Source organism: Octodon degus, unplaced genomic scaffold (genome assembly GCF_000260255.1).
Source record: "Octodon degus isolate 3935 unplaced genomic scaffold, OctDeg1.0 scaffold00087, whole genome shotgun sequence".
NCBI lineage: Eukaryota > Metazoa > Chordata > Mammalia > Rodentia > Octodontidae > Octodon > Octodon degus.
In genome coordinates this window covers 4047668-4075502 of record NW_004524663.1, presented here as the reverse complement: position 1 = coordinate 4075502, position 27835 = coordinate 4047668, and the positions used below count along the sequence as shown (strand labels likewise).

Here is a 27835-nt window from a genome sequence, read left to right as displayed (position 1 = left end):
CAGCCGTTAGAGTTGAACCCTTTGTGTCTCTCTGGCAAGATGTTCTGCTCCTGAATCAGCTGGGTGGGTCTTGCCTCTAGCCTCTGTGCAGGGAGTTCTGCTGAAGGGTTCCGTGCTGGGCCTGCGCTCTGGATCTATTCAGGATCCTGCGACCTGGGTCGTCTCACTCACTCGCCGGGCCTGTGCTCTGGGTCTGTTCAGGATCCCGCGGCCTGGGTCGTCTCTCTCCTTATTTTTAGTTTCTCCGTTTTCTGCAGGTAAATCTTCCTTGGTTTCTTGATCAGCCACTTCAGCCTGTCTTCCCTTGGCTCCCCTTTTCCTTTTTGCTTGCACTTTTTTTGTCTGAAGATGTATCGTTTCCTGCTGCCTTTTTGGCTTCATTTCCACTTTAGCTGGAACGGGGTTAGCCGACAACCTTGCTGATCTCCTCTTGGGCTCCTTCTTTATGGCCTTTCGGCCCAGCTGAGCTTCCTCTTGGGCATCTTGGTGGCGCAGGGGGCATGTGTCGAATCTGCAGGCTGAGGCGCTTGAGAGCCTCATGGAGCCTTGCAACTCGACCGCTGCCCTTCCTCCTGCCGCCAGAGCTGCTAGGACCCCATGGCAGGGGCAATGGGAGAGCTGGATCTTATTTTTAAAGAGAATAAAAACAAAACAAAACAAAACAAAAAACATTAGAAATGATAATTTCACCAAACAGAATAATAGGAATTCAGCAATGGTTGTTATATTTCATATTGTCTTCAAAATAGTTGTTCAGGTTACCAGGTATAAACATGCAAAATTGGTTAAAATTTTTAAGAATTAAAGAGGAGAAAAAAGATTTAAGCATTAATTACTCCTTTCAATAGACCAGCAGAAATCAGCAGTACAATTATCCAAGCTATCCTGTGTGCATACATAAATATATCTTTTTCCCTTCATTTTTTAAAAAAAGGTATCTCACTATGCCCCTCGGACTCATAGTGATCCTCCTGCTTTCAGCCTCCCCAGCACTGGGATTATAGGCATGCACCACCACACCCAGACTTGGTGGCTGGCTCAGTGCACCTGAGGGCGGGGCCAGTGCTGCATGTGGTGCCAGGGATCAGACCCATGTCCCTGTGCTTGCCTAAGCAGGTGCTTAGTCCCCTGAACTATCTCACCAGTCCTCCATCCAACTTTAAAGTTGATAAGAATCTATGTTATTTAAGTGTATTCTTTATTTAAGAGGTTTTGCATTTGATAGATTCTTCTTTTTTTGTTGTTCTGGATATTTAGTGTTATTCTCCTTTTTCCCTTCAGTAATAAGTTATATATTTGAAATTACAATTGTATTTAAAATTGATGGGCAGAAGATATTTTTGTGGTAAAGAGCACCTAAAGAAATCTATCACTAACAAAACCAGCACTCCTAATACTTCCCAAGGACATCCTAGAAAGAGACCATGAAGACAACAACGCCAAGAGGTCCAATAGAATGAACACATTAGGAAGGGGTGTCAGAGTCCCTTCCTGTTTTTTTTTTTAAATATTTATTTATTTTTATTTATTACATTTATTGTGTGTGTGTGTGTGTGGCCAGCTCAGCCCACCAGGGGGTGGGTCTGGCTGGCATGTGGTGCTGGGGATCGAACCGCGGTCCCTGTGCTTTGCCAAGCTTGTTTCAAGTAGGTGCTTTAGACCACTGAGCCATCTCTCCAGCCCCTCCTGTTTTTTTTTGTTGTTGTTTTGTTTTGTTTTTCCCAGAACTGGGGATTGAACTCAGGCCCTTGCACTTGCCAGGGAAGCGCTTATTCCACTGAGCCATCTCCCTGGCCCTGCTTCCTGGCTTTTGTCTCAGTCCAAGAAGTTAATATTTGTAATCTCAAAGATATATTATTGGAATCCCACCAAGTTAATTCCAATATCCACTCCCAGTGTAACTCACAGCAAAAGTAAAGACACTAAAACATATTTATAATTATTGGGGAGCCAAGGGGCCCTAAGTCCAGCCATGAAGATTGCTTTCTGGAACAAAGAGGCTGACCCAGGGCCTCACCCGGTTTTATTCAGTGGAGGAATGGCTTGAGGAGGAATGACCGAGAATTGTGGGAAGTGGTGAGTACTGTGAGCTGAGCTAGGTGGGTGGCCTACATTTACCTCTGCCATATGCAGAGACAGTAATCTGCATTATATTATTATGCCATGAGATAGCATCTAATGTTTTGGGGGGTCTGGTGCTTCAGCTTTGATGTAGTCTTTCAAGCCCCAGGAAGTGATAGCCTCTGTCTCAAGGCTAGATCCCAGCTGTTGGCACAGATCCAAAGCATTGGCTCTTCATCCTGTCTCGACCTGGCTCACATTGAGGAGCAGCAAGTGTAGGTTACCAGGGAAACATGAATACCATCTTCAAAGACTATCACCAGCACCTCAGCTAGACCAATATACATTGCTTAAGGCCACTTGAAAGGATAAGCAGAAGTCCTAGCCAGCTCTGTACATATTGACACAAGGAAATAGGGTCAGGCTCAGTCAGAATGGACAGTCACTCTTCTTTCAAGGAGAGCTGCTCAGGTGGTCCTCCACAAGAGGGAGCAGTGGAAGGAAAAGAAAGGGAATCAGCCACAGGAAAATAACACAGTAACGGGATTAATCAGTACCTTTCAATAATGACTCTCAAAGTAGATGTCTTACTGTCCCAACCAAAAGACACAGACTGGAAAAGTGGATCAAGAAAACAAGCTCACTGGTTGTCTAGGTACAAAAAAACTCATTTTACCCAAAGAGAAATTCATAGACTGAAAGTCAGAGGATGGAAAATAATGTTCCATACAGCAGAAACCCAAAACAAGTAGGAATAGCTATCCTATTTGTGGACAAAGTGGACTTCAAGCCAAAACTAATCAGAGGATACAGAGAGGCTCACTACACAGTAAGTCCCTGACTTGCGAATGTGTTCCATTCTGGAGAAACAATTTAAGATGAGTTCACGTGTGTGTCCAATGAAGTGAGTCTTACACACTTTGGACACAGATACATAATGTACATTGCTCGGCGCTTCTCAGCATTCCCCGCCTCATTACCACTACTCTTCCTCTTGGCTCCGGACATCCTGGGCTCTGACTGAGCACCACACTACTCCACACTTTCACACTGCACAGTAAGCACCCCGTGGCACAACTGTGAGAAAAAAGTAACCAGCACTACTCCTCAAGCTCTGTAATGAAGTTGAAATGAAAGTACCATCCTCTGAAAGTCATTTCTAGAAGCTAACCTTACCATAATCCTAAAATTAGACCACAGAATTGTAAGAATCGTTCAATGCAAGTTACACAAATCAATAAATATAATCTATCACTTAAGGAGAAGGACAAACGATTATCACAATAGATGCAGAAAAAGTCTATACTTTTTTCTATTTTATTACAGATACTCTTTTTTGTAATGTATTTGGTGCAGGATCCCACTACACAGCTTGAACTCATAGTGATCCTCCTGTCTCAGCCTCCCCAGTATTAGGATTACAGGTGTACACCACCACGTCCAGTCTTAGTTGCTGACTCAGTGTACCCAGGGGTAGGGCCAGCGCACCATCTGGTGCCAGGGATTGAACCCCAGTGCTTGTACTTGCCTAAGCAGGTGCCTATTCTGCCGAGCCATTTTGCCCCCCCCCTTTCTTCTTTCTTTTGTCCTTGCCCTCATCCCAGTTGTTGCTTCCCTTTGAACAGATTCTTTCTCTTTCACAGTATTTATTTTACCTTTCAGATTTTATTTAATCTTTCAGGTTCTTACACTAGTGAGACAATGCAATGTTTACACATGCGGCTCTGATTCATATCACTTATGAGTATGGTCTTTAGTTGCATCCATTTTCCTATAAAAGCCTTTAGTTTATTTCTTTTATAACTGAGTAATATTCCATTGTGTAAAATTAACACATCTTTTTTTATCCATTCCTCACTTGATGGACATTTGGGTTGTTCCCAAGATTTAGCTTTGATAAACTGTGCTGCTATAAACATGGGTGCATATATATTTCTGTGGTATGATGTTTTCATTTTTTCTTGGAAAATACACAGGAGGGGAATAGCTGGGTTGAATGGGACCTCTAAACCTAGTTTTGTGCGATATCCTATCCTCAAACTGTTAGAAGTGCTGGTCATTTACTTACCATTCCAGTATTTATCTTATGTTTTACTCTTAGTACTTCTTTGCTATCATGAAAACTTTTTCTTAGTTCAATTGTTTTGAAACATTTAATTTTCTGAATATTGCTTAATCTTAATTTTTGTTGTAAGATTTATACTATATCTTTGACTTACAATTTATTTAAAAGACATTGTATGATATCTTCTCCTAGTATTAGAAACTTTAAAAAGTATATTTCCATTTTCTGTTGACTTTAAAAAAAAACACAGAGGTTTGTACCTATGTTGTTTATTTATTATTTCTTGCCTATATCTTGTAATATGAGAAACTACTTTGGCAGTAACAACATACAATGTACTAACCATTGTTACTCTCCTAAAAAATAAAAAAAATTTTTAAAAAACCTAGTTTTTTGAGGAATGTCCACACTGATTTCCATAGTGGTTGTACCAGTCTACACTGCCACAGTGAAGAAGAGTTCTTTTTTTCTCCACAGCCCCTCCACCATTTGTTATTGGTTGACTTCTTAATGACAGCCCTTCTTTCTGGGGTGAGATGGAATCTCAGTTGTTTTAGTTTACATTTCTCAGATGACCAATGATATTGAACATTTTTTCATGTATTTATTTGCCATCAGTATTTCTTCATTTGAGAAGTGTATTCATCTCAGATGCCCATTTTTTGATTGGGTCTTTGAGTTTTGGGGGTCACAATGTTTTTTAAAGTCTTTATATGTTCTAGTTAGAAGTCTTTTGTCTGACTTTTTTTCCCAATTCATGGGTTTTCTTTTTTACTCTGCTGGTGATTTCTTTTGACATGCAGGAACTTTTCAAAAAGATGAGATCCCAGTAGTTGATTCTTTGAAGTATTTTCCATGTAGGTTTTTTTTTTGTTGTTGTTGTTGTTCATGAGCTCCCTATCTATGGAATTGTTCCATTTTTACAGAGACTTTTCCGAACTATAGCTTTGGCTCTCAAGTGATATGATTTTATTTCCTGAGCAAAAGCCATCCAATTCCAGAGTAGTTTTTCAGATTCATTTAGTGACCCAGCCCAGTGTCCCACCACACCCTGGCCTGCAGCACACAGGGCGCCCCTCACCCATGCAGGGGTTCCTGCAGCAAGCTTGGCCTGAATACACAGTCAGAACCTACAAAGTGTGGTGAGTTTCCCAGTGTTGCCGTAGGAAGCACCTGTGGAGGAGACTCTAGGCTCCTTTGGAGAAAGCTGATGTTCTGGCATGGCTCCTTGGCTCTGGGCTTAATGCTTCTTGTTTGTTTGTTTTAGGTGTGGCAGGTGGTTTGGAGAGGCAGGCTTTCCCATAGTGCTGGGAAATACAGCCTGGGCGGGCAGCCTAAATAAATGTTATTATCTGTATTACTCTTGCCCTGCCAGGTTTGGGCTCACAGGTATTTCCTGCTAAACATTTGGAAGGCTGCAGCTGGTGAAATAATTTATGTTTCTCCCATTTAAAATGATGCAGGTGGGGACATTCCTAACACACCTGGAGAAGAAAGCGCATCCATACCAACTCCCAGCTCAAATCCAGCACATCCCACAAGAAGCCGGAGAGCCCTCCCACCTCTAAGGACAAGAACGAAGAGTGATCCTGTGCTCCACCATTCTGAGGAGAGAGGTGATGTCCTTCCCCAGGCTCTCTGCAGACCACTGTGTGTCTAAATGTGCCAGGTAACAGCAGCTGGCTGGCCAGCCGAGGGCCCTACAGTTCATGTGGTGCCTACAGGTAGATTAAGGAGCCTTGGGAAAAGAGGCTCTTTGGCATTCCCATGAGAAGTGTGTGTCGCTTCTTTTGTAGCTGGCAGAATTTGTTTTTTAAGTCACTCCTATCAGAAGCCTTTACTTGTAGGTGCTACCATGCTAGATATGCCAGGAAGAAAATTATGGAAGCCTAGTTGGATTTCTAGTTGTTTACAATCCTGTGGAAATAAAAGCAAAAGGGTGTGTAGTTTTCACCCCCTTTTCTGGAGGTTAGTGTTTGCTATCTTTTTTCCTATGTGTTGAACTATGGGAATCTGGCCTTGTATTAAGAACTTTGAATATCTTGAAATATACACAGTTGATCTCCCTTTCTCTATTTTCAGTTTGACTTGTGTAGAGACATTATTTGAACAAGTTAAACATTTAAAAATAATATTTAAGGGCTGGCCAGATAGCTCAGTGGACTAAAGTGCCTGCTTAGGCAGAGTGCAGTGGCTGGGATTCGATTCCCAGTGTATCGTGCCAGACCCACCCCCTGAGCATGCTGAGATGGCAATTGAGACTGGGCATGGTGGCACGCACCTGTAAACCCAGCACTTGGGAGGCTGAAAACAGGAGAATCACTATAAGTCTGGACTACGTAGTGAGACCCTGTAAACCCTGTACCAAATATATATATAAAAAAAACAAACCTTAAAAATAATATTTAGGTTTTGTTTTTGTTTTTTCTTTGCGGAACCAGGGATTGAATTCAGGCCCTTGCACTTGCCAGGCAAGCACTTATTTTACTGAGCCCCTAGTGTTTTTTTCTGAATCTATGAATACCTAGACATTTCCAAAGATCTCATCACTGTAGAAAATTGGAAACAAATCAAGTATGAAAACCTCATTTCATCAATAGGGCATTCTTTGGGGGAGCTATTTCAATAAGTGGCCTCTGTTCTTCTAAAGCCCTGCAAATGAAATTTGCTCAGCCTCTAACCCTGTTCTCTCTCAGTTCTTGCTCAAACCCTTGCAGTTTCTCCTCTGTCCCCCTGACAATGTGTGCTGTTGGCCACAGCTCTGGACTGACCATGTGGGAGCCCCAGAGAACACTCCTCATGTCTCTGCAGCACTGGGCCTGGGAGGACACCTCATCTCCTGGACTGAGTGCCCTCTGCATACAACTCACACTGCTGGGCAGCTGGGTGCTGATTCCCAGACTCACCTGCATGGTGGAGGACTTGAGCTGGCTGCCTACCAGCTTCCATGAGAACTTAACTGCCTGCACTGCTAAGGGAGGTCTGTGTGGAACCTCTTCACGTATTGCAGGGGCAAGGATGGCGTGATTGCCCTTTGGATCGTTTCATTGTGGGAGGCCCCGGGTTCCTGTCATGGGAATGAGCATACATCCTGGCTCTGTCCTCACACAAGTATGTCTTTACCATGTTTCTGGAAGACTCTTGCTCTCTGCCCCATGCAGATGCCAACCTTGGAGCACAACCTCTAATCCCCAGTTTAGAGTAAAAGGAGTGCGCATCTTCTCCATCTGCTTTCTTACCTTTGGCTTCCTGTCTCCTTTGAATATCTAAATTCCCACGTAGGCCTTCATAGACTAAAGTTGTCAGTGTTGTATACACTGACGGGTGCTGGCCAACTTGTGGACATGTGGAGACCAGGCTTGAGCTTCACTTCACTCACTTCCTGGTGCAGTGGCGTTCTGCTGGTCCTTCTACCCTCATTGCTGTAGGTAGCCGTGGAAATTAGAACCTCCTGTGGATTTTCCAGGCCCGCTGTTGTCTTCAGGAACGATGTGTAATCTCTCCGAATCTGTATTTCCTATAATAGTCAGCATAGATCTACCTCATAGCCACGGTGTGAACGTCGGTAATAGAAGTCAGTACAGTGCCCTTGAGGATGTTTAGGACAAAGGTACAGTCTTCAGTGAACATAGCATTAATTCACTCCACAGTCTTGTCTCTTCATTCTCTAAGTGACTCTTTCATTCCAGAACATTCTTTCATTTGTCAGCCATATTTTTTTGTTGTTTGTTTGTTTTATTTTGTTCACTGTAATCTATCTGCTGCGCTCCATGAAGCTCACTCGATTATGGTCTGCATTCTACATTCTACTCTCTGACCTCTGTCTTTGCTAAGGTTGTGTTTTATGTGACACTTAAATGTCTCAGGACACACCAGATTGGAAGTGCACTCAAGGAATAGGTTTGTGTCATACTTTCGATTTTTTTTTTTTTCTGTAAGATGAAAAACAAGGTGTGCATGACTGTTGGCATTTGTCACATGCTTTCTGTGGTGAGTTTTGTGGCCTGTGTTCAAAGGGACTCAGCCAATGGGTTCATGTTGTTTGTCTGTCCACAGCTACCCCAGTGCTCAGCTGTGAAGCTGCAACACAGACTGAAAGGAGACTGGACCTGGCTGCGGTGACCCTGAGGAGAGGATTGAGACCAAAAGCATCACGATGTAGGCCTCGGTCTTTGATAGATTATAGGTCTTACATAGACACCAAGCTACTGGTGGCCAGGTTTCTGGAGCAGTCTTCCTGCACTATGACCCCCGACATTCACGAACTGGTAGAGAATATTAAGTCTGTGTTGAAGTCCGATGAGGAGCACATGGAGGAAGCCATCACCAGTGCCAGTTTCCTTGAACAGGTATTTTATTATTGATAGCAAGCATCCCTCTGATGATTGGTTTCCATGGCAACCAGGAACCAGCTTGAGTGGTTTCTCTGATTTCCCAGCCAAGGCACAGTGAGTTCAAGGTCGGGAGCTGGGGTCAGGGAGCTGGGGTCAGGGAGCTGGGGTCAGGGAGCTGGGGTCAGGGAGCTGGGGGAGGAGCCCAGGGAGGGGAGGAAGCCTGAACTTTCCTTTCAGGCCTGATGAGATTTGCACTGTGGTTTTGGCCCAAGGGAAGAGAGCCCAGTTTTCTAAGATGTAGGAGCAGACTTGGAAAGGCCCAGGGTCTGGGCAGCACTGATTTCCTGAAGGGAGGCTTCCTTTGATGGGATGTGTTTTCTCAGCCTTTTGAGAATGATGGCAAAGGTGAATCAGAATATCTGCAAGGTTCTGGGAGCTGTTCACATTTGCACAAATTGCTTGGCACTATAAATAAGCCATCAGGACTTAAAGAAATAACCCTTTTTCTTTCCATAGGTACCAGGGAGATGGCTCAGTAGAATAAGCGCTTGCCTGGCAAGCACAAGGGCCTGAGTTCAATCCTTGGTTCTGGAAAAAAATAAAATAAAAAAATAAAAAGCAACTGAACATGGTGATGCACACCTATAATCCCAGCACATGGGAAGCTGACGAAGGAGGATAGTAAGTTTGAGCCCAAACTACATAGTGAGGCTACATAGGCTACACAGTGAGGCCCTATCTCATAAAAAACAAAGTAAAAAGGAAGGACAGTCTTCTGAATAGAAGTGACCCACAGAAAATTGGAATGCCCATAATCTATCCTTATTTTCAACCTGAAGGGTTAGGTGACGTGGGGTCTATTCCTGTATCTCTGATGATTGGATTCCCTCCTGCTTAAAACCTCTCCACTGCATCAAAAGCTGTTACCCTTCAGCTGGTGGCTCCATTCCTGTGGGCCAGTGGGGTGGGCAGTGTGGCATCAGTTCCCAGTGGCTCATGGTATTACTTGGCTCAGTACCTTTGTGCATTAATCACCCAACAAGTACTTAAGTTGTCTTGCATTGATCCTCAGAGTAATTGCCATCTAGGACCCTAGGTAAAATTTTAAGGCAAGTTAAATAAACCCCTTTCTGGTCTTCCTTTCTATCTGCTAGAGTTTTCTTACCAAAGCAAAGCCAGAAGCCAGATTCTCCCCCTGTTCCCTGGGAATCCAAGAGAGAAGCTTTGTCTGATGATTTGTAGTAAGAGGTCCTAGAAGTGCAGCCTCCTTTCTCATATGTTTCTAAAGGAATGGGCAGTCAGAGGTTGAGGGTCAGGCTCTAGTTGTTACCTGTGCAGGGGAGGTCTGTATATCCTGATGACCCTGAGCTATTCCAGGTGTCATTTTCTACTTCTGCCCTTCTGTCTGTTCTCAGTGGTCCAGAACAGAAGAGCAAGCCCCTGGCACCACCTCTCGAAGGCCCCCAAGCTTTGATGAGGAAGGAGCTGGAGTGTCTGCCAGGCAGTGGGTGACCTATTTCTCCTTTTGCCAAACTGGAAATCAGTCTGGCAGAGAAGAACTGTCACTTACAGTTGCGTACATGCTATAGTTACAGATGTTTGCTAGATTCTTCTGTTCCAGATTAATTAAAAGTTCAAATGTTAAGATTATTGTGACAGACTGGGCCCCTGCTGGGCCCCAGTGGTGAACATGGTAATGCCTTCTCCAGGTAAAAGGAGACCAAGACAACGGAAAGGAACCTTTGACTTCTGACTCTGCCCAGCTTTGCTCACTTCACTTTCTTTAGTGACTAGAATGAGTTTTTAGGTCCATTTTGATTTTTTTCCCAATAGAAAAAACAAAACCCTTTTCCTAACTTATCATATATCACAGTGAAATGTAATGAATGTTGGAATTTCTTATTAAGTAAGAGACAGGGACAGGCCACAAAGACAAATAGAGTTATTAGAGAGCAAAACTTAATCTCCTGTCTTTTGAGAAATTAACCCCCCTTTTTTTCCCCTGTCTTTAGTACAGGATCTATAGGGTCTCACTACATAAATCGGGCTCATCGTGGTTCTCCTATCTTCAGCCTCCCAGGTGCTGGGATTACAGGCATGCGCCACCATGCTCACTCTCAATCACTGTCTCAGCGCGCCCCGCAGGCGGGGCCGGCACAGCACACTGGATATCAAACCCCGGCCACTGCACTCTGCCTAAGCAAGCTCTTAGTCCACTAAACTATCAGACTGGCCCTTGAGACATTAACCGTTTTAATTAATTAATTAATTATTTTTTTGTGTGGCCAACTCAGCCCGCCCTGGGGGCGGGGCTGGCATGGACTGTGGTGCCATGGATTGAACCAGTCCTGCGCTTTGCCTAATCTTGCCTAAGCAGGTGCTTTATCCCACTGAGCTATCTTGCTGGCCCTGAGATTAACCTTTCAAGGACCTTAAAAGCTTACAGTGGTATAGAGTAGAACCCATCCACATGATTGTTCTGTGATGCTCTACGGTAATATTTCCCGAGGCTTTCTCAAGGATAGCAATAGCACAGGCCGCATAGACAAGACGAGGCAACATTCTGAAGCTGTCCCAAGTGGACAGCCTTTCCCTCTGTGCCAACTGTATGAGGGATCTCCTGTAGTTTTGCCAAGTTCTGGTGACAGTATGCAGAACAGGTTCTTTTTTTAAGCAAATAAATTGGCCTAGTTTTTGTTGCTTGTTGAGCAACTATCTGAACAATCTGAAGCACTGTTGGTTTTGGTTGACATTTTGTATGTATGTACCTGACCATGCCAGTAGTTTTCAAGCTTTCAGGTGCATTGGGATCACTGGCTTCTTATTAAAATTCTAAATGCTCAGGCTCTGCTTTATGACCAGTGTGGGAGGCAGTAAGCATTCAGGCTCCTCATAAGGCCTGTGACCCCTGCCCCCCACCTCTCCATTAACGAGACCCACTTGCCTCGACTACAGGGAAAGTGGGGGAGAGTAGTCAGGAGATCAGTAAATACAAAACCAGATACTGCGGCTGCCCTGGGAGCAAGTGTGGTAAGGCTATGGTCAAAGCAATAGGAAATGTAGGGATTTTTTTCTTTAAACCTTAGAAAAGAGGCAGTTGTTAAAGTACCCTGGGAGTCCAAGCAGGCTGTGCCATGGGAAACCACTCTTGCTTTTGTGAAGCACTGCGACACAATATGGGGGGCAGATCAGAGGGTTGCCGGAGCAAAGTGTAACCTCCCCTACTCCTCTCCTTTTTCTCCTAAAGATAATGGCTCCATCACAGCCCAGTGCTACCCAGGCCCCTGTGCCGCCCTCCAGGAGCCAGCCCAGCCTGCTGCACCTGCGCAGCTGCGGGGACCTGAGCACCTTCGCGTGCCCTGCGGGGAGGCCCAGAAGCAGCAGGAGGCCCCTACGACGAGCAGAGGCTGACCGGCCACACAGCCTCATTGGTGTCATCCGAGAGACCGTCCTGTGAACCAGGGATAGGAGCCACTCCAAGGAGAAGGATGCCCCTCATCCCTGCTGGTCACTGGCAGGGAGCTGGGCTCACCCTCTGGGAACCCCTTGAGAGTAGGAACAGTCTGGAGCCTGTCTGTCCCCTCTCTGGCTCCCCTTTTTGTGTACGGACTGAACTCGAGTGCACAGGCAGGTCCGTCCGGGCCGCTTAGGGTTTGGATGCCCTGACCTGGAGGTGAAGACAGCGAGCTCCTGTTCCTCAGCATTTTCACAGCATTCCTGAGGGTCACAGGCCCCGGCATGGGCCAAAACTGGGCCAACAGTTCTTAGCTCACCTTGCCCTTCTCGGCCTGGCTCCTTGCCAAGTCCTTTCCCCCTCCGGAAGGGCAGAGTGTGGGGCTGCTGTTCATAGCCGCCAGAGGCCTTTCCTGCTCCGAGACAGAACCTGGCAGGAGACGTGACGATTCACCCCTGTGGGACTGCAGTCCCCGGGTCTCATCGCAGGACACCCTCAAATCACACCCATTAGTGTCAACTTTTAATGAAAGACATTTGGGGAGAAGATTACTATTGATTCCATGTATTTGTGCTTGCAAAACTAGAACACTAAGGCAGAATGGAGAATAAAAAGGTTGATTGATTTTTGGACCTCGGGGCTCTGTGTGCAGTGTCTGTGTCTCTGGGTGGCCGGGCTTTGTCTGGCAGACGGTTTGGAGCTGGGAGCCGCACCGCCGCTCGGGCTTCCTGGGCAGGCCACTGGGCCAGTTTCCTCTCCCACACACTGTGGATGGGGGCAGCGATGCACCCTCTGCGTTACGGGGTCATGGACAGGGAAGGAGGGAGTAAAACGGTCAGATTAGAGATCAGTGGCAGGGAGACAGCTTCTCTGGAAACGGGACATTTGCACTGGGACCCGACTTTGAGTGCCAGGGAAGTATTCAAAGAAGGTTGTAGAAGTGACCACAGACAGCTGAAGATGGGAGGGCTGGGCAGGAGACGTGCAGGCTGCATTCTTTGACAGTGAGATACTATGGGAGGGAGAGTTTCTGATAGAATGATGGATTCAACTGTTATCTTCACAAGATGGCCCTGCTGCATGGAGAACAGGAGCAGGATGAAGAAGTCTCATGGTAAGTGGAATGTCAGTTCTCTTTGGTCAGTGTCTGTGTACAGGTACTTTGCGAAGAGCTCTCATTTCACACACTCCTCAGCCTAATGTGGTGGGAGCTGTTATTGACCCATTTTACAGGTGAGGATAATGAAGTCCTGTGACTTGCCCAGTCATCAGAAGCCGAAGAGGGCAGCTGACTTTCATACCCAAGGAGGACAACTCCAGAAAGTGCTCTGTCGCTCAGCTTCCCACAGGGTGGTAGGCTGGATCTCACGATCCTGGGAGAAACCGGCCAAGAGCTCCCACTTGGCTCCATGGCAGCCATGGAGGGAGGAAAAAAAAGAAAAAAAAGAGATGGCATGAAAGTATGAGCTGGGGTGAAAAGTGAGCTGTGGAAACATCTAGAAATGGGGGGAAATAAATATTGTCAGTGGATTGGGTTTGGCCTGCTTCCCCGGTCAACTGTTTTTGGGGAGAGATTTGATGAGAAATCCCAGAAAGACATTCCCTCTATTCCTATCTCTAGCCCTAAGTTCTTTCTTTTCCAGAAGTCCTCAGCAGCAACAGGAGAGCTGCTTACAAGGTGGAAAGCGTGGTCAGCTCTCTGTGGACCTCAGGGCGTACAAACCTCCATCCTCTCATAGCTCTCTGTGGCCACCACAGCGTGGGCTGCCCTGGAGCAGTGAAGGGGTTTCTTCCCCTACAGCTGCAACCCACCACCTGGTTTCTCCAGGTGAGGCTGGACGCTCCAGCCCACCTGTTGCTCCTCCCTAACAGCTGGTGAGAGGGGCAGCCATATCTGTGTTAGCTCATTCCACCATTTCTCGCCATTTTTGGCTTCTGACTCCCCACCACGTCTGGGGTGGGATTCCCCCCACCCCGCCCCCTGAGCTGCAACTCTTCCCACCCCTCCCAAGCCCTCTCACTGGTCACCTGCAGCTGCCACTGAGGACCTCACCATGTGCTGGGAAGGCTCAGGACAGACAGGTGGGTGCTGTGAGTTGGTCCCACGTCTGGCTATGGTCTTGGGAACTGACAAGAGCTGCTACCAGTGGTCCTGAGGATAGGGAAGTCACCATCAACAACTACAAGAGGAAAGGAGGACACAAACCCGAAAGCGGAAGTGGGGACTCATCTCATGCTTCACAGAGCTGACCCAGCAGCCTGCCGCACTCCCTGTAATTTCAGGACCTGAAGGTAGCTTTGGTAGAGTCAGAAAACCAACTTTTGCTTTGCTGGGGAGGTACTCATGAACACATGAGCCTCGGCAGTGTGACATGCATGTCCGGGGGTTATCTGAAGTAGACAGGGAAGGCTGTTTTGTATTCTTGTCCAGAGGTGGTGCTGGGAAGGGTTTTAAATGGGCTCTCAGAGTTAATTAGCACTAAGATGCCTGAAATGAGCTTCTGCTGGCGAAGTAAGTGATGTTCAAGATGTGTGGTTGGCCACAGCATTGTTGATTTTCCCTGGTGAGGTGTGAGCGTCTGGTCCCCTCTTGAGATTGTCATGGTTGCTCCTTCAGAACTTCGTCACATATGCCTTGGCCTTGTCAGCTAGCTGTGTGTCCACGTGTCTGAGGCTAGAGAGCAGCGCTTTCTCAAGCTCTTCCACTGCCTTGTGCAGACTGCCAGCAGGTGTCTGACTGGTAGGGGCAGCTGATGCCTGCTTTTGTTGAAACATCCCTCCCGAGGGTAAGGTCTGGGGAGGAAGGCCGCAGCCTCCAGTAGTCTGGGCTGCTCACACTGTAGAGAGAACTAGAAGCTTGTCAGAGGCCATCTGGCTGGGTCTGGTCACTCTGCCCCTCAGTTTACAGATGGGGAAACTAAGGCTCCTTGCTACAAGTGGAGCTGAGATGGAAGACCAGCACTTCCAGCTTTTGGACCAGCGCTGTTGAAGGAATAGTTCTTTAACTATAATCTATCTTAGATTGTTCTAGTCAGGGTTTGCAAGGGAATATATTCAAAATAGGACACATAATTTATAGAATTGTTTCGCAGCATTCACCCAAAAAGTCAAATGCAGAAGAGTGCAGGTCTGTCCGCACACTAAAGACCCAAGGAGTCCAGCGGAGGGCCTGGATCCTGCAGCAGTGCCCTCCATGAGTCCAGCTGGAGGCCTAGAGCCTGTGACAATATCTCATGCAGGTCTATATCAAGGGCCTGTGCTGGCAAGGCCCAAAGGTCAGTGGTGGAAGCTAGAAAGTCTGTACCAGCGGGATGAAGGGTGGACGCCAGCAGGCTGAGGGATCTGCCCTGGAGCCAGGAAGCAATGCTCAAGGTGAGGACCAGGCTCCCCTGAAGAGAACAGTGCCCGTCCTCATTGACAGTGAGGACCAGCGCTCCTCCAACAATGAGAACGGCTGAGTTCATATCAGTAAGATTAGCATGGCTAGCTTCTCGGGGAGAATCAACAGCACCCCATCTTCCCCTCCCTTCTCTTATGCTGCTGGCAGCAGTCCCCAGGTGGGCCTGCCACACCCAGCTCCACACCGATTCAGTTCAGCTGGGTGTTACAAGTTGACCATTAATCCACCACATAGACCAAAAACTTAGAGATTGCCGCAAATTGACTTAACAGGGAATTGAATTGGTAGTAATAAAAAAGACACTAAATTCCACCTCTCTCCTCTAAAATACTTAGATTTAGAGCAATTTCAGGCACGCAGGAAAATTGAGTGGATGATACAGGCTTTTTCCATATATCCCAGCACCCAGTGGGTGCACCACTGTTGGTATCAATGCCCCCCACCAGTGGGGCACATTTGTCACAATTGATGTGTCTGCACAGACCTGTCATTCTCACCCAAAAACCATGGCATGCTTCCATTAAGGTTCCCTTTTGGGGACATGCATTCTAGGGATGTGGGCAAGTGTATAGTGCTATGTGCCATCGCTGTAGCACTGTAGAGTAGGACAACCATCCTAAAAACTGTTCTTCTCTTCCTGGAAACCACCGATCCCTTTACTATCTGCATAGACTTGCCTTTTCCAGAATATCATATAGTTGTAACCATAGTCAGTAGCACTTTCACTTCCTCATATGCATGAAAGTTATTCCATGTCTTTTCATGGCTTGGTAATTCATTCAGTCCCTTTTGAAAAATGATTTGATTCAGCAGTCATAAAATGACTCTATCCGGTAAACTGCTTCATTTTGAACTTTGTCTCTGGCCACAAAGTGGTGCTGGGTGCGCTCTCGAGCCTGAGTCCCCAGCTTCCTTTGGGCCTCTTCTGTGGGGACAAGGATGACAGGGACAGGAGGCAGTGGGCAGGCAGACACCCTTCCCTTTGCACCTGTGTCTCTGTCCCTGTGGCTGCCTGAACTGGAGGCCCCAGGGCAAAGCCTCAGCATGTCCTTCGGGATTAGGAAGATCTGGCAGAGGAAGAAGGGGTTGCCAGGCCTCCTTACCTAGAGGGAGAGGAATTCTGGGAGCAGAACTAAGGAGGCCACCTCACCTCCTTGTCCACCCTGGAGGATGGGGAAGAGAACAGTGAAGGGCTGAACAAAGAGGCCCGACAAGGCCATCTTTGTGTACAGAGTGGTTTTCCCTGGGGCCTCTGCAAGGCAAGCCAAGCCTGGGGCCAAAAGGCATGGTGTTCATCCCTTTCTGTCCCTGTCCTTCATTTAACAGGTATAGGTGAACTCTAGCACTCCAGGCAGGAGGCCAGAAATGCTGAACAAGAGGAAAGAGACAAAAAGAAGGAAGAAGAAGAAAGAAGAAAGACAAAGTTACCTTCTTGGCTGCTGCTCAACAACTTCTGGGCTCTGAGGGAGAGGGAGCATCAGAGAGAGGTTGACTTTGGAGGCCAGGGCAAGGCTGCTAGAAGGGACCCTCCTGCCTGACTAGGAAACAGGTCCCAAAGCCCTGCAGACCAGGGCTGGTGCAGCGGGCAGCTCACCACCTGGGGGTTCCTCAAGGCAGTAGGGAGGGCTTTATTCAGAAAAGGGCACTGGCATTGAGGAGAGAAGTCAGAACCAATCCTGAACACAAAAAGCATGTGAAGCAACCAAGGAGCGGCAGTGGGAAGATATTGGGGCCAGGATGATTCTTAGTAGAGCAGCTCAATAGAATCCTTCCTAAGGCAGGCCAGGATGTTAAGCTGCCAGGGCAGAGAATGAGGAACTGGGGCAGATAGCAAGGGGAGGGGACTTCTGGCTAAACCTTGAGGAGCAGAACCAGGATAGAGTCAGACAGAGAAATCAGAGGAACCTGATGCAAATTTAGTCAAGAAGAAAGTCTTCGTCCTCTTTTTCTAAGTGGGAACTCCTGACACACTGTCCCTAGCCTCAGGCTTGTCACTGCCTCAACAGAATGCCCTTTTGATTCCAACAGCTGGCAAGATCTCTTGTGTTTTGCCCTAACAAAGGAGCTGGAGCCAAAATTCAGGATGAATCATTGTTTTTCTCTCACCCAGAGGCTGTAGGTCCTGGATTTATGGGAGCTTTTCCAGTGTCCTAGCTACTGCACATGAATTCTGGTCCAAGGAGTATTTCTTAGGGACAGCAGGGATATACACTAGGTAGGAAAGAATTCCAAGCAAGGGAGGTTGTTGGAATGACTCTTCCATTAGTGAGCTTTCTCTCCTATTGGCCTGATAGCTGCGTGAAAGAGACAAGCAAGATTTCAACCGTATCGTGCACGCAGCAACTGAGGCATCGGGCACAGTGCTCTTCCTCCTTGTTCAGTGGATGAGGAAGAGCCTAACAACCAGCAAGGGGAACTGATGTGCTTAAGACTGTACAACCCTCAGACCGTAGAACTTTATCATATGTCTTCTGCTTCTGTCAAAACAGATTGCTTTCTCTTTCTGGAACTCTGATCCATGAAATAGCACATGTAAAAGATACACACCACAGGGACTTGGCAGGACTGAAGCATTAATACCAGGGTTTCACTTAAAAAGTGTCACAATGCATAGTATTTATTGTGAGCACTTCTGGGATTGTCTGGCCAAACCCAAGAAAGCTTCAGTCATCTTCGCAGTTCTTCGCCTGTTCCTGTGACTCTCTTTGCTTTCTGTTGTCTTATTGCGTTGGCCGATATCTTTAGTTCAGTGTTGAAGAGCGACAGAGACAGTGCACATCTACACCTTGTTTCTTGTCTCAGAGAAAATATCTCTGCTGCTTCCCCATTAAATGAGGTTTGATAGGACAAAGATACGTATGCCAGTATGTTAGGATGGCTAAGTTCCTATTGGCCATTCCTCTTAGAATGGCTTGGTTCCTATGTTCTTGAGTGTTTTTTATTTTTTTAATTCACACAGGGGCATTGACTTTGGTCAAAGGCTGCCTCAGCATCTATGGAGCTAATCATAAGATTTTTTTATTAATCTAGATTATGATTATCATGTATTTGTATTAGTAAACCAACTATAAAATGCTGAATACATCTCACTAATTCAGGGTGCTATTTTTATAATATAATATTGAATTCTGTTTGCTAAGATTTTATTTAGAAATTCCACAGTGATACTTATCAATGTCACCTATCTGTGTATTTTCTATTATTCATATGATGTGGATGTCACTATTACATTTGCTTCATAAAGTACAGTAAGAAGTTTTCCTTTTCTGTACTCTGAAATATTTTATGCAGCATTGAGATACCTGGTGTTTGAAATCATAGAGTGTTTCTGTGTTAGGGCTATCATGGGAGTTAAATCCTTAACAAATTTCTGTTTTTCTTTTGTGGAATTTGGTCTGTTTGAACTTTCTAACTCTAATTTAAGATCAGTTTTGCTAATTTTTATTTTTCTCAGAAATATTTCACCTGACTTTTAAAATTTATTTGCAGAGAAGCCTATAGATTCTCATAATGTAGAAGTTTCTTATGTTGAGTTATTTTCCTCTTACTGTTTTCTGTTTGGTTGTTATTATTATTATTATTATTATTATTGGTACCAGAGATTGAACTCAGGACCCTGCACTTGCCAGGCAAGTTCTTATTCTACTGAGCTATCTCCTTGGCCCCTCATTTTGAATACTATTTATTTTTCCTCTTTTTCTTGATCAAGTTCTCTAATGATTTAATGTATATACATATTGTAAATTAGAGTTTTTTCTGAATTACATATCCTGTTTATCTGCTAATGTCTACTTCCCTTTATTATTTTCCTCTTATGCTTTTTTTCTTTTTTTTTTTCTGAGCCAGGGATTGAACTCAGGCCCTTGCGCTTGCCAGGCAAGCACTTATTCAGCTGAGCTATCTCCCCAGCCCCCTTCTTTGTGCTTTCTTTTGATTTGATTTTCATTCTTTTTGTAGTACTGAGTTGGAAACTTGATTAATTTTATTTTTGTGGATAAAGTATTTAATGCAGTGGATTTCCTTGTCGTGCCTTGCATTGCATCCGTCAACGTTCGCACTCATATTTTCAATGTGATGAGGGCTGCCTCCTGGAGACAGAGAACACAATATCAGAAAGACAGAAGTAGATGACGGATCTGGGAAGAGGAGATTACTTCCTGCCACCCTGAAGCTGATGAATTTCTGAGTGATGTTTCCTTACTTCCACTGGTCTTGCTTATACTATACCTATATGATCTTTGCAAGATTAATGGTGTGGGAATGACACCTTGGTTTTTGGTAAGTGGTTGGCAATGTTGAGACAGACAGCAGAAAGCACAGAGCCTGGCACCAAGAAAGAGAAAGAAAATGAACTGTGTGGTGTTTATATCTTGTGCCAGGTTCTCAGCAGAATTATGTATTTTATTTGATTATTTTTTACTTCCTCCACTAGGATAAAAATTATAGAATTGCTGGGATTGTTTCATTCTCTGTCTTGTCCCAGCTCCTGGCACAGGGTTTATACTAAATGGACATTATTGACAACCTGAAAGGCCATAATCTAAGTAAAAAGAACCCAAACACTTCAATTTACCACTCAAAGAGTTCAGATCAACAATTACTTGTAAAAAGATGTGACATGCCTGGACGTTTTTCAGTAGTAAGCTTTCCTGGTGTATCAGAAGTTGGATGTCATTTTAAAGAATTCTGTTCTCACATTATTTGTTTAATCATTTGGTGGTTGGTGTCTTTGCTCTGGGGAGCAACTTGACTTGTGGCGAGAGATTAGAGGGCGCAGTGGAGAGGGACCAGGCTAGAATTCTGTGGCTACATGGACCATTTTCTCCTGGGGTGAGGGGCTTCTAGGCATCTCCCCACATCCATGGAGAAGGTGGCTCCAGGCACTGCCAACGCTGTACTGGTAGCTTCCCGGGTGGCGTTCCTCCTTGATTGGGAGCCCCAGAATCTAATGAGAGCCACTGTGCTGGTGGCCACATTTTAAAATGTGGGGCAGAATTGATGGACACTTAGGTCTTTGGGTTCCAACCTGATATCCCCTCTCTGGCTAATGTATCTATTTCTGGAAGTCATTTGAGGATCAAAGTAGAAGGAAGGAAATATTTCTTTTCTTAATTGCTGTAGATAAATAAGCCAGTGAGATACCAAGTGAGTCTTTCCTCTGTTGCTAAAGATAAATGAGGATAACACATACCCTAAGCAATCTCGGGGTTTGAATCTGCACTCTGCTGCCCTCAGACTGGCTTCTCTCAGGGCCAGAATCCAGATCATGAAGCTGGTGCGGTATTCCCCACTAGCCCACCAGGTGGCTGTAGAACATCACGTATGAGCCCAGTGATCAGCCGTGGCTGGAGAAGTGTGGGAGAGACACCGGCCGCCTCAGCAGGGCCCTTCCCAGCAGGTTAAGCGTTTGCCCAATGGGCTGTGGACCACTCAGGGTAGCCTACGGTAATCCTACCGAGGCCCACGGAGCCCTCCCCAGAGCCCCTGCACCCTCAGCCAGGCACTGTGCCCAGCTGCTTATGGGCAGCATGCAGGGAGGCTTGGACTGGCAACTGGTGGCGCAGGCTGAAGGTGCCATCCCCCGTGAACACTGCAGTCCTTCCTGCCTTCTGTGACATGTGCTCCCCGTGACACACACACGGCTCCCTGCTCCCAGATGGCGGCTCATGTGTCTGGCATTCCCTCGCCTTCCTCAAGTCCTTGTGCTGCTCACATCACAGTGGCTTTGGGCAGGAGAGTTTCAGCTTTGATCTGCATTAGGAGCCTTTCTTCATCATTTTCATAAGTCTAGACAATCCATAAAACAAGCCCCTGTGCAGTTTCTGCCGATGGCCATGGTCCAGATACACCTGCGGCCCATTGCGTTTCAGGGCCCAGCCAGGTGCCGCTGAGCTCAGAGTAGACACACATGGTGCAGCCTTTTGGGCTGCTGCCCACGTGGGCACAGTTGGTGGCCATCCCCGAAACAGCAGAGCCTGGTAGTGGACTGATGAGGCTGTGATGGGCTTTGATGATTTATTGCCTTTGTTTTCGATATACTGGTTAATTTGATTTTTAATAATGGCTGTTCAACAAGAAAATTCTTGAAAACGTTGACATTGACCCGAGGGACAGCTGGCTGCAGCACCCCTATGGCTCCGGAGAGGGCACCTGTCCTGGGGCCTGGCCTCCCAGGCACAGTCGCTCGCTGTGTTCGTTCTCTCAAGATCTGGGGCTCTCAGGAGCTGTGCAGCTGTGGCAGCTGTGACCACCCAGCGTCCTCCATGGTGGGTCCAGAGTTTGTTGTGACACTGGAGGAGCACGGAGCACATCCTGAAGGACAGAGAAAGCCTGGGTATGGTGCTGCAGGGAGGGTGTCTCTCTGTAGCCCTGCTAAGTTCATTTCCTTCTGGCTTTGTGACATGAGGGGAAGCTTTTCCCGGGCTTCACTTAGAACCGGAAGTGTGGTCTCACCCTCCCTGAACTCAAGTATGGCCCCTCTTCTTGGCAGCTTTGTGTCCTTGGACTACATCTCCGCCCTGAGATCTGAGCCTCAAATTCCTTATTGGTAAAATGAGGATGCTGTGGCCAATGGATGTAAGGACTCACTTGGCTTAGGACAGAGGGCACAAAGGCCATTGTCATGCCCCACCCCCACAACCCCAGGGACTCATCCTAGTAGGGCTGGAATCATTTTTTCAGCATTGCAATTTTTGAGAGCAAATTTGACACCATGGGGTGAGGGCCAACTCCTAGAGGAGTCTGAGGAAACCCAATGTGAGGCCACAGGGCAGCAGGTTTCCCCAAGCAATTTGTGGTGACGCCCAGCTGGAGCTGTCCCCATGCTGTGTCCTCTCTGCTGCGTGGATTTGACCGTGCTGAGCAGGGCATTGGCTGCAGGCAGGACAGCACTCGGCTGAGTGGTGGGCCCTGGGAGGAATCTTCAGAGGGCTGGGGCTGGTCCAGCAGGCCTGCGTGATGACAGCTGAGGATAAACAGAACCCCACCACCTCCCACTAAGTTAGGCCAGCCCTAGTTTAGAATCACACAGCGAAAGAAGGCTAGAAAACAGTGGCTATGTGGTGGCCTTTACACAGACTTAGGAAATACCCCTCGTGATGATGTTCCCAGGCTTCTACACTTCTGCATGGAAAACTGTCCTCCATCACACAACCTGGTAAACTCCTACAGCACCTTCAAAACCCTGCAGAGACCTGTCTGTCTCAGAAAAACTTTCCCTGATGCTTCCCTCCAGGAGAGTTCTATACCTCATACCGCAGCGTGTATATGCTTCAAGGACACATCTGCAGTGGTCAGAACAGTGAAGAAAGTGGCCCTAGGTAGCTGGGTAACTTGTCAAAGACCACCCAGTGAAAACAAATAGCAAAGCTACTTCCGTCTATGGTTCTTCCAATTCTAGTTTACAGTGGTTGGAAGCCCCAGGGGACATTCTTATGCCACATAAGAAACTAATGCAGTGAGGGTAAAGCAGCTGGTGAGCTGCCCTGGGCCTGAATTGCCAATGAAGGGTGGGGTGCACCATTATCTGTGCTGTTTGCTGCTCAGATTTCATGAAGACTGCAGATGCTGGGGGACCAGGCTCAGAGCAGGGCACCCACACAACTCTTGCACTGGGCCTGTAGGAAAATTAGACACCCCTTGCTGTCTCTCCGTGGCTGGGATTAATGGCCATTAACTTGTGAGCTGGGGCGTGACAGCCTGCCTAAGCAAGTCCTACCTCTGTTTGCAATGAATTTCCTAGACCGGAAATATGGGACCTGGGTGGTTAGTATGGTCCCTCAATTAGCCAGTCAGGCCTTTCTCACATTGTACCAGCAGAGGGCGCCAGATCCGACTTTTAGTTTCTGAGGGATGTTTTAGCTGGGGGTGAGCGAGTTGAAAGCCTGTGTGGATTTGTGTGGAAGCAACCAGGAAGTGACACTGCAGTTGTAACCATCGGTGTTTGTCAGCATCACTCTGCCAGTGGAGCTGTCTCCAGGCTCTTGGTGGGCAGCTCCTTGTGCTGCTCCAAGCACTACCAGAAGTGGGGTCTCACTACCCGTTCAGTTAGGAGTGCTCATCCCCGAGGAGCCCACAGCCTTTTCCTCACACCCTCCCAGTAAGCTGTGCCTCTGTGCCAAGTTACATTGCAGCCCTTTTTATTTTTGAGATGGGTTCTCACTAAGTTACTCAGGCTGGCCTCAAGTTTGCAATCCTCCTGCCTCAGCCTACCCAGTAGCTGGGATCACAGGGGGGTGCCACCCTACCCTGCTCTCCCTCAAGTCCTAGTACCACCCTTTCTGAGAACCCATACATAAGATCGCTGCCACCAAGTTCATTTTGTGCTGTTTAAATTTTTAAAAATTGTGGCAAAAGAAACTATAACAAACTTTACCATTTAACCACTTAAAAGTTAAAATCATACCAAGTAAATAGAACATAATACCTTAACTCATTTTGATTTTCCTTTGTGGTGCTGGGAATTGAACCAAGCGCCTCACCCATGCTAGGCAAGTGCTCTACGTCCAGCTACGCCCTCAGCCCTGCCTTAGCCATTTTTACGGAAACAGGTTAGTATAAAATGCCTTTGCACTAGTGTGCGACCAATCTCCAGCGCTCTTTTAATCTTGCAGAACTGGAAACTGTACCTACTGTGTGACGACTTCCCACTCTTTTCTCCCCTCAGCCCCTGGGCACCAGCCATTCTGTGTTCTGCCCCTCTGAATTTGAGAACTCCAGATACCTCAGCAGGCACAGTCCTCAGACTCACGGTCCTTCGTGAGGGGCTCAGGCCCACAGCGTAAGGTCTTAGCAGCAGGGTCCTCTGTGCTGTAACCCATGTCAAGGTTTCCTTTCTTTCTAATATGGAATCAAACGCTCTTCTGTGTATGTGTCACATTCCCTTTGTCCATTGAGCCACTGACAGACACTAGGCTTGTGTTACGGATGCCTTTCTGAATGCGGGCAACACACACACTCGCGTGTCTACTTTCCTTTTTCTGCTTTGTCTGCACAGCCTGTGCGGCTTCTCCTCCTTCACCCTCAGCTAGAGATGCAAATATTTTGCCAGAAAAAGACAACCCTAATGGTTATAACTGTATTTCCTGGAAGGACATTAAGCAACTGACCTAGCAAGTTATTCTGACACTCCTCTTCAAATGCCTATGCTTGGTTCCCCAAATGCTCTTTGGATCAGCTTTTGGATGTTACCTATTTAGTCATTAAGGAGTTAATCAATCTTCAATGCACGTTCTTTCTATATTTGCACGAATCATGTTTTTAAATGGAAAAATCATGCATTGACATTCCAGAAGTTTTCTAATGGGGAGCCTAAGTCTGCCTTTGTGGGGTGGAATTCTCCAGCCCCTCCACACCTCAGTTTCCCCCTCTATAAAATGAAGATAACAACCCATCTCCTCCAGGAGCTGAAACTAGCCGAGTTATACGGCGAATGTGCTCCAGAAAGTGCCCTCCACATCGAAGGCCTCTAAAGAGCAGCTGCCATTCATTCTCCAGGTGTTCAGTCCATTAGCTAAGCCTGGCCTCTACCTGCAGGTGTCGGGGAGGGGAGGGGAGGCAGCTGGGGGCCGAGAGGGAGCCCTGCCTGGTGGGTTATGATTTGTCAACAGAGGAAAGAGTGGAAGTTCTTGGACGGAAGAGTGGCGTGGAGGAGCCGACCCTTTGCCAGGTGAGGCGGGTTGGTGGTCAAGAGGCCACGGTGCCCCACCCTCGAGGGCAGCCAATTCCTGCTGCCCCGGGAGAGGTGGGTGGGTGGCTGTGGGCGGGCTGTTGGGAAGCAGCGCGAGGCCTGTGCACCTGGCTCCTTGCTCAACCAGGTCGTGATGTAACCAGCGGGACCCTGGACGTGATGCTGGTGCCATAGAGTTTCGTACCCTCCAGCTGCCAGAACTGTGAGTCATAAGAGATGTCTCTACTCTTGTTCGCTGTGTTCAGATACTTTAATGGATATGAGAAACCGTACGTATTTATGGGTTACCTTGTGCTGTTTTGGTACACATACAGGGAGAGGAGAAACATCCTAAGGTGTTTCAACAACAGCCAGAAGATGGAAAGGAAGAGAGACGGGGAAGGGTTCCCAGCCCTGCTGGTTCTTTTCCTATGTGGTGCCATTTCCTACTCAGTACCATTTGCTGGAGCAGGCAAAAAATTGTATTCAGTGGTCAATGAGAGGGAAAAGGTCACCCGCGTGTTCAGGCCCCTTCCCCCAGCAGGTGGAGGGTTTCACAGGGCTGGATTATGGGGTGTGTGCTGTGTGTGGTGCCGTCAGCTCTTCATGGGAGGGGAGGGTGATTTCCAAGATTCAGTGTGCCACTTCTTTTCTTCCCAGATTTGAACATAGTTGTCTCTATCACAATACTGCTGGGCGTATTTTTATGGTTATAATGGGATTGCAGTGAGCCAGGTCATCCAGAGTGTCAACACCAGATGCAGACCAGATCAAGCCAGTCCAGAGCCCTGCCCACTCTCGGGAGAAGGGGGCATAGGATGACTCTGCGCTGGGGAGCGGAGAGCTTGTGATAAGCCCCATTCAGGCCTTAACTTGCAAGTAAGTTGCAAGGTTGGCAGGAAAAGCAGCTACGCAGTAGTTTGGGAGTTCCTGCTGATAATAGAAGAGGGTTAGCAGTACTAAGCAGAACAGAAAGACATTCTACCTTCTCCAGTGTATGTTAAAACCTTAACTAAACTCCCCTCACTGCCGACCAGCAGGGCCCTGCGTCTTACATGCGAACTTCTGGAAATGTTAACAATGGTTAACCTGGAAACATCAACGACCACACTTAATGGACCTCCTGCTCCGCCAAACTGCCCTGGCATGGAGTCAGCCCACGCTACTTGTCCGAGGCTGGTGTAGGTTAGTGTTTTCTTTCCCTGGTGGGCTTAGCAGTGCCCTGGGTTTGCACATCCTCCACTTGCTCTCAAGCCCTGAGGCTGAGATTTTGGGTACCTGTCCCTGAGGCCTGCTCCTTTTTCACCTGGTTACCACAATAACTCAGTAAGCCTTTTTATTTCTCAGACCCGTCGTTCTCAGGAGGTTTGGTTGAACAACACGTGGTGTAATGTTTGAATCTGGGTAAATGTATTTATCTCTTCCAATATTCATAATTCCTTCTTGGTAAAAACACCATTTCTTCTAGCCATTTCAACATACACAGTCATTATCATCTACAAAACTTATTTTCATATCTATCTGTAACCCAGTATTCACTGACAAACCTTGACCTATCCCTCTGTTCTTTCCCCAGCCTCTTGTAATGACCCCTGTACTTTCAACTATTGTAAGACTTTCCTTTAGACTCTACAAAGAAATGAGGTCATATGGTATTTGTTGTTTTGTTCCTGGCTTATTTCTGTTAATGCAGGATCCTCCCATCCCATCCATGTTGTAGCAAATGCCAGGATTTCATGGCTGAAGGGTGTTGCTTTGCGTGTGGATTGTGTTTGCTTTATTAGACGGTAGATAGGCCCTTGGCTTCTTTCCATCTCTTGGCTGCTGTGAATAGCACTGTAATAATCAGAGGAGAGCAGATGCTGATTTCCTTACTACTGGACATATGCCCAGAAGTGGGATTACAGGGTCATGGGGGAGCTCTAGTTTTAGTTTTCTAAGGAATCTCCATATTATTTTCCTTAATGACTGCTCTCATTTACATTCCCCCCAAAAGCATGTAAGGATTCCCCTTTCTCCACTGTGTTCAGCTTTTGTCCTTTTGATAGTAGTCTTTCACAACCTCATTGTGCCTTTGATTTTCATTTTCCTAGCAATTAGCAATGATATTAAGGATTTGTTCATATACCTGTTGCCATTTGTGTCTTTTTTGATTTGTTTATTTAGGTCTATTGCGAATCTTAAAATCAGATTGTTGTCATTTGCTAGTTATTTGAGTTCTTTGCATATTATTCTGAACATTAACCTCTTGTCAGATTATAGTTTGCAAATGTGTTCTCTCATTCTGCAGGTTTCTTCTTCACTCTTTGGATTGTCTTCTGTGCTGTGCAGAAGCTTTTTAGTTGGATGTAATCAATTTTTAATGTTTTTTATTTTTTAAAGAGAGGACAAAATAGTATTAAAACAGAAAAAAATACAAGTGATACAGAATTTCACTTAACAAAATAATGTGAATTTCACAGTATTTGTTGTAATGCATAGTGTCGTCTTCCAGCCAGTTATTCATATTACCATATATATACATGCCAAATTGGAAGAAGAAAGAAAAAAAGAAAGGTGTAAGAAATGAGGAGAAACAGGACAAACAATTGAAAAAAGGAGACAAAACAAATTAAGCATTAATAGCTTCTTTCCATAGACCAGCAGGAATGCACAGTATAGTTGTCCAAACCATCCTGCTTATATGCATTGATATCTCTTCCTCCCACTCCCTCTCCTGTCCTCCTCAACTCATAACTCGTTCCTTTTTTTCTCATACTTTTATTGATAAATAGCAATGAAACAGTTTCAAATCAAATTGGTAGGACAGTTTCAATAATTAACACATTGCATACATTCTTCCTAGTGGTTAATT

The 27835-nt window shown here is 46.4% G+C and overlaps 1 protein-coding gene across 1 annotated transcript in view; it reads left to right on the top strand.

Annotated features, from left to right (window-relative positions):
• Fam189a2 (family with sequence similarity 189 member A2) overlaps positions 1-12546 on the top strand; it is a gene marked incomplete at its 5' end in the record, with an annotated part of 104464 nt that extends 91918 nt beyond the window's left edge. The window contains 3 exons of the mRNA XM_012516000.2: positions 5590-5742; positions 8183-8475; positions 11708-12546. Coding sequence (XP_012371454.1) covers positions 5590-5742; positions 8183-8475; positions 11708-11917 — 656 coding nt within the window. The remainder of the gene's footprint in view (positions 1-5589; positions 5743-8182; positions 8476-11707) is intronic.
• Between the last annotated feature and the right edge of the window lie 15289 nt (positions 12547-27835).